Here is a 15,252-nt window from a genome sequence, read left to right on the forward strand (position 1 = left end):
TTCACAACCACGTCACTCATGGTGGAGCACCGTGGCCTCATGGTCTGGAGCATTGAATTCGTGGTCTGCGGGTAATTCTGCAGGTTGTGGGTTTGAGTCCAGCCTGGGGTTATGGTGCGTGTGCCCTTGAGCAAGGCCCTTTGTCACTCATTGCTTCTCCCCACCCAGGAGTAGATGGGTACCTGTGAGGGCAGAGTTGGCTACTGTGAGAGGTTGATTATGGCCAAGAGTGTCAAAATGGCTGCCTACCGACCGTGTTTGCTTTACTCTAAACACTATCCCTTCCAGAAATTACATGGCACAATCACGTGACTCATGCATGAACATGAAATTGTTGGCCCGCAGCTTTCGAGATCCAATCAAGCTTGTTTTAAATGAAGGGGCTGGATGATTTTTCTTCTTACCATGTTTGTTGACAGTCTTGGTGGTGGTAGCGGTCAGCTGTGACTGTTCCTTGGTCTGCTTCTCTATCTCGGCAATCTGCTGACGCTGCTGGGAGGGGGCAGATATCTCCATGCCCAGGATGATGTCTCTGATCTCAGACTGGGTCAGGGAGGCCACGTTCACACTGAAGAGAGAAGCAGAGGAGGAGGAGTGAGAGGGTCAGCGAGTGTGAAAGCAAGTACTGGGGAGCTAGGAGCAGGGTTCCCACAGAAAACTTAAAGAGGTTGTGGAATGCTCGAAGACATTTCCGTCATTTTTTGGGTATATGTAGCCTAAGGTGTGATAAAAAAAAATCGACTATTGGTTCTGTCATGAAATGAGTACAAAGGGTACTTTTGAGAGCTATTTTTCAGGTCCTGTTTCGACCCGAACGTGCAATTTGTGTAAAAGTCGTCGTTGCGGGCAGCAAACAAAACACAGTAAATCGTGACGTAATAGACAGGACTCGTTTATGCTACTCTGCATCGGGAGTCCTGTTTATTACGTCACGATTTACTGTGTTTTGTTTGCTGCCCGCAACAACAACTTTTACACAAATTGCACGTTCGGGTCGAAACAGGCATGACAGGACTTGAAAAACAGCTCTCAAAAGTACCCTTTGTACTCATTTTATGACAGAAACAATAGTCGTTTTTTATTTCATCACACCTTAGGCTACATATACCCGAAAAATGACGGAAATGTCTTCGAGCATTCCACAACCTCTTTAACATGACATACGAGGTTGGGCCATAAGTAAAACACAAGACTTGCTAGGACTTGCGACTACAAAACTAGTCTCTACATACTTGTTCTTCTTTCCGTAGTCAGCCAGGATGAGATCTTTCAGTGTGACTTCCACCTTGATCCATTCCTCGTCGGTCAGCGTAGGCCAGATGTGATGAGGCTCTGTGATGGTGGTCTTGTCGGGTTTCAGGATCACCTTGGTGCGGTCGTTGTTGACGTGCAGGGCACGCAGGATCAGGATCAGACGAGAGAAAGCCTGGAGAAAAGCAATCAAAAGAATCAATAAAAAAAACACTGGAGGAAACTGACTGTAAACTAAAATCTAAACAGTGAATTGAATTGAATTAAATAATGGAATAAATGTGTGCTTGGCCGGTTTTAAACACAATGTTGAAGACCGGTTGGAGTCTGGATGCTGATAATTACCCGCGCCGGTCAAAAAATCAAAACTTTTCAGTCCAAAAGTCAGAACAAGTCAAAAATTTGAATTTTCCACCCATTATATTCAACAATTTTACTTCATGTTTTTCTGGACACCCCTCTAGCTATATTATGGCATGTCCAGTCTCGCGTGTCATGGTAAACAACTCCTTATATGGAGATTTGTGCGTGCTGCACAATGTGGCACAGAACGCAGCTGTGCTGATGTATTGTGAATTTAGGACTATGAAATACTGACTCACTGGTAGTACTGCGCATGCCTACGTGAGGATTGTGAACGTTCAACCACTAAAACGTTAAAAGGCACCCAATGTCACAGGAGTCCACATTTCATGTCATGCTGGAAAAAATGTTTATGACTAGCCAGCCATGTCTTTATCAGCCATTTAAAACCGGTCACATGACGGGCTCTCGACCAATAGGAACAGGTAAACTGTCTTAGGTATTTAGGAATGGTTTATTAAGCCACAAATCGTGGCCCGAAGGCCAAATTAGTTGTAGTTCACAAAATTTTTAATTAGAAATATATTAAGTACAAAATTACATTAAAAACGTTAACAACAAAATGTAAAACCAAAGCTCTCTCCAAAATTGTTATTATTGGAATTCAAGGGGTTTATTTTAGGGTCCAGATCAGATATCATAAACCTGTACATGTATATGCCATGTGACCAGGGATCTCCAAAGTATATGAAGTAATGATGCAAGAAAGATTGACTGGAGGCATAAGTAAGGAAAAAATGAAGTTTCCTTGTTGAAACAGCGCTTTCCACACGCCACTGCCTTATGCTATACACCATGGTAAAATGCACAATTGACAATTCACATTATGCTTAAAATGAGATTTACTGTTAATTGTGATTGCACCTATCATGTTAAAAGGGGTTACTTTATCTCAATTCTGCAAGCCAGCAATTCGCTGCGGTGATTAACACCTCCTAGCAGGCACAACGTAAACTCAGAAGCATGAAGGCAGAGTAAATTTAGGTAAGAGTTCACTACATGATGTTTCTTATAAATCTCAAAAGGCCACTGAAGCTTATAATTTGTTCAGTTCATGATTTGTGCTAGAAGTTCTTTGTTTTGAAAATGGTCACTGCTTTCCCTTAGGTTTTAACAGATCAACGTGTTTAAGTCAATGCTCTACGTACCGTGTACGATGAGATGGTCTTGAGCCAATCATCATAGAGATTGAAGAGAACCATCTGAGGCTCAGTGGCCTTCAGGATCAGGTCCCCAAACTTCTCTACCTTCAGGCAGGCCTGGAAGGGCAGCTGCAGCTCGCTGCCTTTGATGACGATGTTGGGAAAGTCTAGCAAGTGAACCTAGGAGAAAAAGGGGACGGGAGAGAATGTATTAACAGACATACTAGCAGACTTGATATCTACATGGGGCCAGCGGTCTCACTAGGCATACTAGACGTTGGTGCTACCTCCAAGCTGAACTAGAAACATTGGGACATCACCCACCCTCCCAAGGCTGAAAAATAGAGCATCACCATGTATCATTTGGAAAATAACAATCATTCTCTCCACCCTTGACAATTTTTACATCCATTTTTGAAATTAATCCCATCCTGAATAAAGATCATGCCGAAAATGTTGACAATGGGAATCTAAACGCAATCTCATGCTGTTGCTTAATATCCAACTCCGTACCATCATGACTCTGCCCTTAGGGTACAAGGACATAAATTCTGCTATAAACATAAATTTCTTTACAAGCAAAGCATGCTGAGTTGCACGATATATACGCACACGCGCCAAGACCAAATTCCTTTACACCTGTGAGTTACATACATTTTGAAACACTTAGATTATGAACCACTCATCATTTATTGTATGTAGAGCCATGATATTGCACCACAAGTGATATCTATCCACACTCTTTTGAGTATGTTGGTCACTTTAGATTATTGATGTAACATGACAGTGGTAACATGTACAGTGGAACACCGCTATACTGAATACAGCTATGCCGAACATTCGCCTATACCGAACATCATCCTTGGCTCCCGATTTTTGTGTACAAAACGTAACGAACATTGTTGTTGAAAAATGTCAACAGAAGAGCGACAAGTGGCTGTTATTTCCCCAAGGAATAGAAAGGGAAAGCCACCCATTGCTGTAGGTAGTAAGCTCAAAAACTGGGTTATTACATAATTCAATAGTGGGCACATATTCAAAATCGTCTGTCAGTAACTACCAGGCATGCAGGGTGAAAGTATGAAGGGCACTATTTATTTAAAAGTGAGTACCAGAGCACCAGCAGCTTAAATTCACTATACCGAACGATTGCTATTAGGAACAATTAATGTGCGCCCTGCGATGTTCGTTATAGCGGCGTTTCTCTGTACTCAGAGCCTCACCCATCATAATCCTAACCGAGGGTTGTGGAAAGAGGCTAGGTATCAGGTAATGTAACTACCTTTCAAGCAATCCATGATGCCATTTCTGGTAACAATGATCTGCTTGCGGTTTTCTACAACAGGCAGAGGCAATATCCAGGTCATGTCAGATTGTAAGAGTTGTGATAGGGTTGGGGAATAGGCGAGGGCTGATAATAGGCTACAGAGATGAGGGAAAATGCCAAGCCTACCTCCAGCGGGTCCAACATGCCCTTCCTGGTCACAATGATCTGTTTGGGCTGCTCCTCTACTGGCAGTGATCGGATCAAGGCTGCTACTTCCTCGGCTGTCTTCCACTTGGCCAGCTGACCCAGACGTTTCTGGCCGGCCCAGACCGAGGTGTGGATGATCTTCAGGAAGAGTTGACCGGTGCGAGGGTTGAAGATGAAGATGGCTCCGTTGATGGGCTTGGTGGTCAGGTTGCCTTCAAAGGTCTGTGAGAGTCAAGAGGCAACAATTGAGTTTATAATTCTTGCTGAAATGGAAGGTTCGTCAATCTAATTTCTACTCTCTGGCAGTCACTTCGGCAATCAAGAGTAAGTGAAGCCAAAAACCTTCCCCGGAGCCATCGTGTCATCAATCCGTGTCACATTTCTCTTTTTATATTGTCCCAGCCACGTGGTACCCATGCCTGAGGTCACCTATCACTACATCCTAGTATGGACCATCCAACAGAGGGGGTGTCACTTGGCTGACCCTAGTGGATAGGTTAAAATTGGCGGGAAGACCTAGTGTGCTTGTACACATTTACATAGGCTTGTATACGATTGCACTTTTCACATAGGGATTGCATGGATAACCCTGCTGACCAAAATGGAACAGTTTTGACATTAACAGGGCAAGTCTGTGGTTTTAATGGCTGTTTGGGGTCTGAAGGATACCAGGGGTGAATGGTCTGGGTTTGAGGGCCGGGTGGCTCATATTACATAGTGGTAGAAAAGCATTCAACGCAACAGTCAGATATAGGTAGATTAAGGGGCAGCTCCAGGGGTGAGATTGACAAATCCACGAATTTACAGCACAGAATCATCACATACTCACAAAAGAGGTTCATTTCAGTTGAGGGTCACCAAGGGCCCCCAGAGCAATGTAGGGTCTATGGTATTGGTATGTGTAAATTTGCCTGAAGGCACCAATACTAATTTCTTTTCTTCTGAATAACCTTCATAGATAACAGCAAGGTAAGTTTGCGGTGGCACCATGTGAAATTAATCTCTTTTGAGAGTATATGTCGTGGTGTTGAGAAGAACCGGTTTTTAACTCAACGTTTCGGACGGCATGCTCTGTCCGTCGTCGGGAGACTGAGGGGGTTCCAACTGGAAGTGAAGTATTTGTAGACACGAGGAAGCGTTCATCCCAGCTTTCACATCTCCGCGTTTCAATAAATTTGTTTGATAATTGCTACATATTCTTAAGATTTTCTTTAATTTGGGTCTAGATCATTCTGACTCACCCTGTACAATAAAAGAAGGTAACAAATGATTACAGTGTGACTATTTTCATGTGAATTGGAAGAGACATACCTTGTGAATGGTGACTCTGTAGACATTGGTGTCATCCACAAACCAGATGATCTGATTAGAGAACAGCTCGCCGTAGTTCTGTGAGGATAGGTAAGGCTCGGTAGGCTCTGAGGAGTACAGCTGTAGACCCTTACGGATGCGTTCCCGCAGCACGTACAGGGCAGGGTTGGCCTTCATGATCTTAGCCATGGCTTGCTGGATCAGAGGCTTGCTGCCCGGGAACCAGTTTCCAAAGGCACTGGAAACAAAAATAATAAATAAACCAAAAACTAAAACAAAGCTAAACGGAACGGCAAACAAATCTCAATCCTTTTTTTTTTTTGTCAGAGGAAAAGCCATCCAGGAAAATGACTAACTACACAAACACCATTAGAAATAATACTGGAAGTATTACGATCCCCCTGGCATGCTGGCAGTATTTATAGTCAGTTAGTTACCACACTTTTCAGTTTACCTAACCAAAATCAACAATGACCTCATTTGACCCCTAGATGACCACTGACCTCAACTGTCTCAGGTCATCGGAAGTCTCCCTACCCAAAGATTATTGTCACCAAGTTTGGTTGAGAGTAAAGTCTGACTTTTCATAGGACAGCACTAAACAGTTTACCTAACCAAAATGAAACATACACACACCCTAGCACGTTTGTTTATGGTGTAATCGAGGATTTTCTATCGTTCCTCTTCCCTTTTCCTTTGTTTATACTCTTTTGCAACAGCTCTCATTGGTTTTGTACACATTTTCTAATCGAGGTCGTCCTCGATTTGGTTCCTGTCCTCAATTTATCGATCAATGTTGCACGTGTGTGTCCTCGATTTACACCATAAACACAGACATGTTTACGTTACATACGTAGTGTGGACATTCCTTTCTTTTCGTGAAGTTCAGATAAACCTGTGAACAAAATCGTTTTATTCACACTGTGAAATTTCTTTCAACCCAAATTTTTTTTCAATTTTTTTTTTCATTCCCTTTAGTGTTCCCCTCATTTTGCCACAGATAAACCTAACCCAAAAATGCCTCTAAACCTGTTTGCCGGAGAGAGGGAAACACTGTGTCAATGTGTGGATGGGGCAAGTGCACACAATGTCGCTGCTACCTGGTTTATGTGGACATCTTTTGTCTGCAAGTCAACCCAGTGAATGTAATACTTGTACGCACATACCGTCACCGTTTTCACGAAGAGCCACATATGTGGATTTTGAAGAAAAGGCGTTTTCGAGATAATCACAAAAGAAGTTTCTCATATTTTAAAACTGCAAAAAATACCACTTTGCAACAACTTTGTGCAGCAAGAAAATCATCACACGATTCTACGAGAGCTGAAGTTTTACATGAACCCGGTAATAAGACTTGATACAGCAGTTAATTAGCGAAAATTAATTAATAAAGATATGTGGCTCTTCGTGAAAACGCAAATTCAGGTTTCCGAGATATTGGCCCTTTCTGTTCAACGTGTATTTCCATAGGCGCGCGTGAGCGCGCGCGCGCAGCTGAAATGTAACAAAGATATGTGGCTCTTCGTGAAAACGCAAATCTCATTTTCTCTACTTTTACGTATTTCCGTGCAATGGGTTTTGTACGCGTTCAAAGGGCCAAAGTGTATGTGGCTCTTCGTGAAAACGCAAAATGCATCTATCGAGATTTTTGTCCCTTGCAACATTAATGTAACTTAGAAATTAATGATGTTTTGCTTTCAGAAACACGTCAAAATGGTTAAGTACATTGTTTCAATGCCAAATAATGAAAAAAATGACATATGTGGCTCTTCGTGAAAACGGTGACGATACACACACACAGAAGGAATACACTATCGCAATATCCCCCTATCTGGCTTAAAAGCCACGGGAATAAAAACTGTTATGCAACAAACAAAGTGCCCGTACCTGTGGAGATTGTAAGCCAAGTCAATGGCCAGAAGCACCCCAGTAGGTGAGGGGTAGATACTCATGTTATCCGTGGTGTAGTCCAGAAACTTGGCTCTAGAGTAACGCTCAATGTCATGGGAGTCATAGTCACCCCATCGTAGCTGGATGTCCAGCCAGTACTTCTGGGTGGTGCTGCTGTCCATAGTGTCCCTGGTAGGCAAGAAATTTCAATCGTTATTAAAGGTATAAAAGTCCATCATTTGTAATTTGTGCATTTTGTTTGTTTGAAGCAACAAAAGTGCTCAATATCTGAAGAAGGATGCTGAGCAACTAACCTGATGAAGTTTCAGCTGAGCTTCAGCTGCATTTTTCCAGAAAAACAACATTCTAGGATCTCGATTTCAAATCAAAAGATGCTGAATCATGTTTTGAACTGGGCCTGAATTCAGCGTCCTACGCGATGTCGCGCACTGATCCGACGAATTATAGCAACCGCTCGCATGTGCGTCATGCTAATGCTTGCGCACGCTTCACCGAATAGCAAAACGAACTACTAATTTCAATTTCATGGGAAAGGCCTTCTTTTGTTGATTTCTTCAAAATGACAGCTTGCCAGAAAGAATCATTTCACAGGAAGTTTAGTCCCCTTGCTATCTTTCAACCAAGTCTGTTTTTCAACAATAACTACGTCAGTTACTTTTTGGATAACTGCAAATGATGGACTTTGGCTTTAACAGAATAAGAATTTGAACTAAACAGAAACACTTCCAAGTCCACATCACCCTAGTCTGGTTCACTGTCCCCACTGTCATTCGCACTTCAAATATGGGGACAGGTAGCTAGCAGTGAATATCGAATACCTTAGGTTCTCCTCCTAATGTATGCAAATTATATGCGGGACGTGCGTAGGTCTGAAGCCCGCCTCCTGAATTCAAATTCACAACGGTAATGTTTGGGCGGAACCAGCCTGTTGCAAAATGGTAATAGGCCACGAATGTGAAATGTCTGTGGTGATCAGCTTCGATTTTCCCCGAGTTCTTAAGTGTCTCTAACAACAACCAATAAAGACAGGGGCATTACTGTTCAGTATTGGAAACCTATGCAGCTGAAATGCTTGAAAGTTGCCTTTATGGAGAGACTTGCGTTTTAGCATACTTTCTGTGGTAAGACAGATTTTGGTATCTTTTTCCAAAAGATACCAATATTAACAAATTTGGCTCACTGGTTAGGGATATAGGATTATTTTTAAAAAAAAGGTGGGCCGTAGCGCAAAAACCGTTGGTCTGACAGGGCAAAACTTCAAAATTTCAGCTTTTTCAGCCAAAATGACCCCATAAACCAAAAATAAACCAATATGAATGGGGGTCGGGTTTAAAATTCCATTTTTTGGGGTAATTTGACATGGAATGACCCAACTGCCTTTTAACAATCTTTGTTTATCCGATCCAAACTCTGTCGAACTCTCTCCAACTGATACTTTTCATTCCTGTTTCTGATTTCAAGGCATGTTAAGATGAACCTACTTGCTATCAGCTAGGAGTGAGGGCCGTGAGACATTCCACTTGTAGGAGGCAAAGAGCAGGATATCAGCGCAGGAGCTGTTCATCTTGTAAGACTTCCTGGGATGGATGGTTTCCTTCTGTACTGTCTCAATCTCCAGGGCATCCAGCTCCTGGTCAAATACCTGTTGGTGTTTACATCAAGAGATGACGACACGATATAAGCAAACTTATGATTTTTTTTTACAATCTTTTTCGGTTCATTGGAAACTATTTTTGGGAACTTATTAACCCTTTCATTACGAGTATTATGCTGCAGCCATGACAAAATGAACATTGCTGTGCCAGAACAACATCCAAGGCCTCTCGATGTGCCTGATATTTCCTAGTAAAAAAACTACAACTGAATAGACCATACTGCAGACTATACACAAAAAGGTACTAATTTTTTCTAGGTTATTTTTCTTTCTTTTTTGTAAGGAAGATAGGACCCATGATGTGCAAGGGCGTAACCAATTTTCTCAATAATTGTAAGTTTGGGTATAGAAAGCATATTCAAGTATTATATTATTATTATTATTTATTCGACCCAAAGAACATGAAATTAGAGAGTGAAATTAAAATGGAACACACACAAAAATACACACTCAAAACGATTGAACAAATAGAACCAGAAAACAAAACAAGCTTACAATAATTTTCCCTAACCCTGCTGAATCCAACAGGATCCAACTATATCATACACCCGTTGGAGCCTGTTGGATTGAGCAGTAAACCCCTTGTACAAATGTATATGTACATATTCAGAGTCGGATTCTGTTGGGTACAGATACGGTAAATAACGCCAAGTTGGACTCTGTTGGATCCAGCAGACAACGAAAAATTAGGCACAGTTGGATTTTGTTGGATTGGGCGGGGCCCAATTTCACGGCACTGCTTAACAGTTAGCAAAAAAGTTGTGTTTATCATAGCAGAAAATTTTGGTAACCTTAAGCACTATTTCATGGCATGGATGTGCTAACGGTTGCGTGCGCATGGAGATTTCTATTGTTACGTCACTAAGTTAAAGAGGTTGTGGAATGCTCGAAGACATTTCCGTCATTTTTCTGGTATATGTAGCCTAAGGTGTGATGAAATAAAAACGACTATTGTTTCTGTCATAAAATGAGTACAAAAGGTACTTTTGAGAGCTGTTTTTCAAGTCCTGTCATGCCTGTTTCGACCCGAATGTGCAAATTGTGTAAAAGTCGTCGTTGCGGGCAGCAAACAAAACACAGTAAATCGTGACGTAATAAACAGGACTCCCGATGCAGAGTAGCATAAACGAGTCCTGTTTATTACGTCACGATTTACTGTGTTTTGTTTGCTGCCCGCAACGACGACTTTTACACAAATTGCACGTTCTGGTGGAAACAGGACCTGAAAAACAGCTCTCAAAAGTACCTTTTGTACTCATTTCATGACAGACACAATAGTCGTTTTTATTTCATCACACCTTAGGCTACATATACCCCAAAAATGACGGAAATGTCTTCGAGCATTCCACAACCTCTTTAAGCACATTTTTCGTCTAAAGTAAGCGTGCCAGTGCCTTTTGCTGTGCTTACGCTTACAGTCTCCATGAAATAGGCGGAGGCTCTGTTAGCAGAAAATCGAGTGCTCAGCAGCGCCAGGAAATTGGGCCCTGGAAGTAACTGCTGGACTCTGTTGGATTTAGCTGGGTAGTCCTGAAAAACCCTTAGGGGGTTAGGGTTGACAGGATGGGAGCCATAAACAAGTACAAGTAGAAGAACACGTGCTGAACTGGTTCTCAATAAATCTACCACAAGCGAAATAGGTTCCACTTGGAAAGGGAAATACCACATTTTTGATAAGCCCCTTTAAAAAACATCCAATGTGGTTGGGATGTTACAACTTCATGAACAGCACAGACAGAAATCCATACGTACCTGACACAAGTCCATGACCACACTCTCGTGAATCTTCTGCCACAAGTGAGCCCTGAAGATCTGGATGAGTGAGATCTTGAGGGTAGGGATCTTGCCGTGCATGAAGATGCCTGTCAGATCCAGCTGCACCTGGAAACCTACATACACCTGGGGAGAGGAGAGGGCAACATTCAACAAGGTTAGAAGTTAGAAGAACTAGCTGACTCAGATTGGTGAGTTTGGGAATTTCAGTATGGGAATTTAAGATATATGTGAATGTGAATGAATTCTTTGTGACCTTTTCCCCTCAATTCGTCGTTTTCACAAAGGGATGGGCATGTAAGAAATGTCGGGGTTTTTTTTCGATTTCAATTTTTTTTTTTCTCACTATTTTTCTTAAAACATCATGCTTAACCATTCTGACATGTTTCCGTAAGCAAAACATCATTAGTTTCCAAATTACATGAATGTTGCCAGGGGCAGGCATCTCGATAATTGCATTTTGCGTTTTCACGAAGAGACGCGAACATGCCTGCCCCTTGATCACGTACAAAACGTATTGCACGGAAAGGCCTAAAAGTAAGTCAACTGAGATTTTTGTTTTTCACGAAGGGACAGACATCTTTGTTACATTCTCGGCTGCGCGCGCGTTAACATGCGTGACCCTTCCCTATGGGAAACACATTGAACGGAAAGGGCATAAATGTAGAAAAACTTGGAGTTTCATTTTCACGAAGGCACAGGCATCTACACTAATTGATTTTGGCTAATTAACCACTGTGTTCATTCTAATTACTGGGTTCACATAAAAGTTTACCTTTCAAAGAATCATGTGAAGGTTTCCTTACTGCACAGTTTTTGCAGTTTTAAAATAGGAGAAACTTCTTTTGCAATTCTCTCGAAAACGTTTTTTTCTTCAAAAATTCACAATACCGTCCCTACGAGAAAACGGCGACGAATTTAAACGTGTTGCACACTTTAATACGTGGTAACTGAATCTCAATCTACAAACAAAGCTTTCAAGGTACAAACTCAGAAATAGGGGCAGAACATCCTTTCCAAGTTATTGTGCTGATTTTTAGTTTGTTTTTACAACGTCTCCTAATTGCGGTTGTTAATCTAAAATATTAGGAAAGCTAACATCACTATGGGTTCCATGCACAATGGTTACAAAGGAAGAGTTGCGGGAGACCACTGGGTGGGATTCTTGAATTCATTGCCAGCGATGCCTGACGCTAACGTGAAGATGCTATGGGTTTGTGCACATGCAGAATTACTATGCACGCCTAAAGTTAACTTGAGATAAATTCGTTATCGCTCTCAATCGAGGTGCACGGAAAAGGTAGCGTGTCTTGTGCCCACATACCTTCGGCTTCTGAGGTATGTGGGACACAGACACTACAGTACTCCATGTTCCATTCGCACTCGCATGATAACTACCAGTGTTGAAGTCGAGTCCATCACAAGTCCTTTCACAAGTAACAGGATGAACAATGACAAAGGAATGCTTTTGTCACAGTTCATTTGAATGGCTAGTGACTTGACTTGGAACTGAAGGACTTGTGATGGACTTGTGATGGACTTGTGATGGACTTGTGCTTGACTTGTGCTTGACTTGTGATGGACTTGTGATGGACTTGTGATGGACTTGTGATGGACTTGTGATGGACTTGTGATGGACTTGTGATGGACTTGTGATGGACTTGTGATGGACTTGTGATGGACTTGTGATAGACTTGTGATGGACTTGTGATGGACTTGTGATGGACATGTGATGGACTTGTGATGGACTTGTGATGGACTTGGGATGGACTTGTGATGGACTTGTGATGGACATGTGATGGACTTGTGATGGACTTGAAGGGACTTGTGATGACTGGACTACAACACTGATATTACTAAACAGGATGGGAAGACTAATCTGAGTGATAGAAATGCTCAGATTACAATTTCACGGCGCTGCTAAGCACCAAAATGTGCGTAGCACAAAAATAGTCAGGCTTATAAAAGCAGATTACCAGCCAAAACTCCACGTGATGTATATTGCTCATGATTAGCATCCAGCTGTTGTTTGCTTAGCATGAAAATCATATGGAGTTTTGGCTGGTAACCTGCTTTTATAAGCCAGACTTTTTGTGCTAAGCAAATTTGTGTGCTTAACAGCGCTGTGAAATTGGGCCCTGTTTTCTCCACATGATCTGTAACTTTTTCTTCTGGAGTTGTTACAATAGCCGCGCATTGTAACTTGTGAAAATAAGTAAAGTAAAAGTAAGTGAAGTCTGTCCCGAGCCAATGTGGCTCATCAGGCCGGCGTTTATCTCCGGTTTCAGTAGCATGAAACGACTGAGAATATTTCTACTCCCCCTGGATGGGATGCTAGTCCGTCGCAGGTTACTCCCCAGCTAATGCCGGTACCCATTTATACTCCTGGGTGGAGAGGGGCAAGTGGGGGTGAAGTGCCTTGCCCAAGGACACAATATATGACCAGCGGCTGGATTCGAACCCCGGACCCTCTGATCATGAGTCACGAACCCTAACCACTAGGCCACACACTCCCCAAAATACTTGTGAAAATACACGATATTAATTGTGTTATTATTAGTATTATAGAGATGCTGAGATTTGGCGTCTTGTCGGTGCCAGGTTTTCAAACTCACATTAGCTCTGTTGATGGTCGGTGACCACCAGAGTGTGAAACGACGGTTAGGGATCTGGTTCAGACCGGATCGCTGGGCATTGGTCAGCTTCTTGTACTTCATGGACTCCTCAAAACCACTGGCCTTCTCCCTGTGGACAAGAATATTGGTCAATGAAGTAATGCTAGGATAGTGTGTTGGTCACATGAATGGGTATAATAATAATAATAATTTGTGAGGCTAATCATCCTTACTCGCAGCTGGTATACTGAATTGCAAAGGATGCGGCTACAACGTGGTCGGGCCGCTGGCACGTAAAGGCGCCTATAGCTGCTGGCCACATCAACCCATATACGGACAACCCATATACAACGGAGCACAGCCTGAGATCGAAAGTGTTTGATTTTTCCGGAGGGAGGAAAACCAGAGGGTCCGGAGAAAAACCCTCAAGGCACAGGAGAAAACCAACGCACAACTCTACTCACATGTGATCCGTGGCCAGGATTTGAACCGTGGTCACCTTGGTGAGAGGCAAGCGCTTTACGCACAAGCCACCCATGCCACCCAAATCAAGGGTATCAAGGGTGAATAATGTCTCTCTCAAAGACCGCCATCTCTGTAGGAGAACTGCAACTGCGTATTTTACGCAATCAAGCACGCACTGCAGTGTTGAAAGTGTTCCAAACATGCGCGCTTGTTGCTCGGAATGCGTTCAAAATACGACACAGCCGATGCGTGTTATGCAAGTTCACGCTCAAAATGCCGATGCACGTGGCTGGTCTGTGGGAAATAACGTTATTTGAGAGAGACCTATAGGGATACCAACCCCACACAACCTAAAGCCTCCAAAATCCTGGAACTGGTTTTGCAGTAGTTTGACAAACTGTGACTGAACAAACACCGAAGCTATTACTTTAATTGGGACTTGATGACCCCATTTTGTTTGGTACAATGAATGTGTCATTGGTTTACTTCATAGTCACAGTAAATGGGCTTTCAGGCTGAAAAACACAGCGAGCGGGGATACTCTATCTTATTTTTGTAGCCTGAAGTAAAACCAAGTGACATTTAAAAAACAAAAACAAAATAGCAACTCCAACTAAAAGAGGTATTTCAACAGTTACTACAAGGATTGTTTCAGAATTCATATCTAAATTAAGGTCAAAAAAAAAAAATAGTCGGTCTCTGGTCAGACCGAAGTTCCGGAATTGATGCGGCGACGCATTTTTTTATATTTTTTTGGTGGCTTTTTTTTTTTAAAGCTTGAATTGTACAGACAAGGTGGGTACTATTTTGCTTTTTTGTGTCCTCATTATACATTGGTGTCCTCCATAATTTGCCGTGGTGCCCTTTATCATTTGCCTTGGTGCAATTTCCCCATTCCTTGGTGCTCCTTGGTACAAAAATTTGAGGTGTGGCAATAGAGGGCGCTGTTGTAGCTTCCGTGTTAATTTGAAGAAAAAACAAAGGTTGACGCGCATGATTAAAATCGACGCGCGCGCTGACCAGAGAGCGAGTATTTTTTTTTTATTGGCCTAACCAGTTCACACCAGATGACATGCATACACATAAAGGTTCTGTGGTATTTGGAACGGATGACAGATAAACACGAAAGGAGCGAGGCCAGAAATATCTATCAGCGACCCTCTCGCAGCGAGCGATGCCTGAAATATGAGCGTGCTGCCCAAAGGTGATGGCTTCAACCTGCCTGACTTGAGGTCGAATGAAAAATAATTCACTGCTCGTTCTGTTCTTGTCAAAATAATCCTGGCGTGAACT

The 15,252-nt window shown here is 42.4% G+C and overlaps 1 protein-coding gene across 2 annotated transcripts in view; it reads right to left on the reverse strand.

Annotated features, from left to right (window-relative positions):
- Positions 1–15,252, reverse strand: part of LOC119728905 (pre-mRNA-processing-splicing factor 8) — a 68,721-nt gene that overhangs the window by 9,321 nt on the left and 44,148 nt on the right. For both annotated transcript variants that reach the window (XM_038201347.1, XM_038201338.1), the window contains 9 exons: positions 13,495–13,624; positions 10,859–11,005; positions 8,934–9,094; positions 7,429–7,620; positions 5,542–5,779; positions 4,210–4,452; positions 2,763–2,936; positions 1,233–1,426; positions 405–568 (listed from right to left, as the gene is read on the reverse strand). In XM_038201347.1, coding sequence (XP_038057275.1) covers positions 405–568; positions 1,233–1,426; positions 2,763–2,936; positions 4,210–4,452; positions 5,542–5,779; positions 7,429–7,620; positions 8,934–9,094; positions 10,859–11,005; positions 13,495–13,624 — 1,643 coding nt within the window. The remainder of the gene's footprint in view (positions 1–404; positions 569–1,232; positions 1,427–2,762; positions 2,937–4,209; positions 4,453–5,541; positions 5,780–7,428; positions 7,621–8,933; positions 9,095–10,858; positions 11,006–13,494; positions 13,625–15,252) is intronic.

The sequence above is a fragment of the Patiria miniata genome, unplaced genomic scaffold (assembly GCF_015706575.1).
Source record: "Patiria miniata isolate m_02_andy unplaced genomic scaffold, ASM1570657v1 HiC_scaffold_1, whole genome shotgun sequence".
Classification (NCBI taxonomy): domain Eukaryota; kingdom Metazoa; phylum Echinodermata; class Asteroidea; order Valvatida; family Asterinidae; genus Patiria; species Patiria miniata.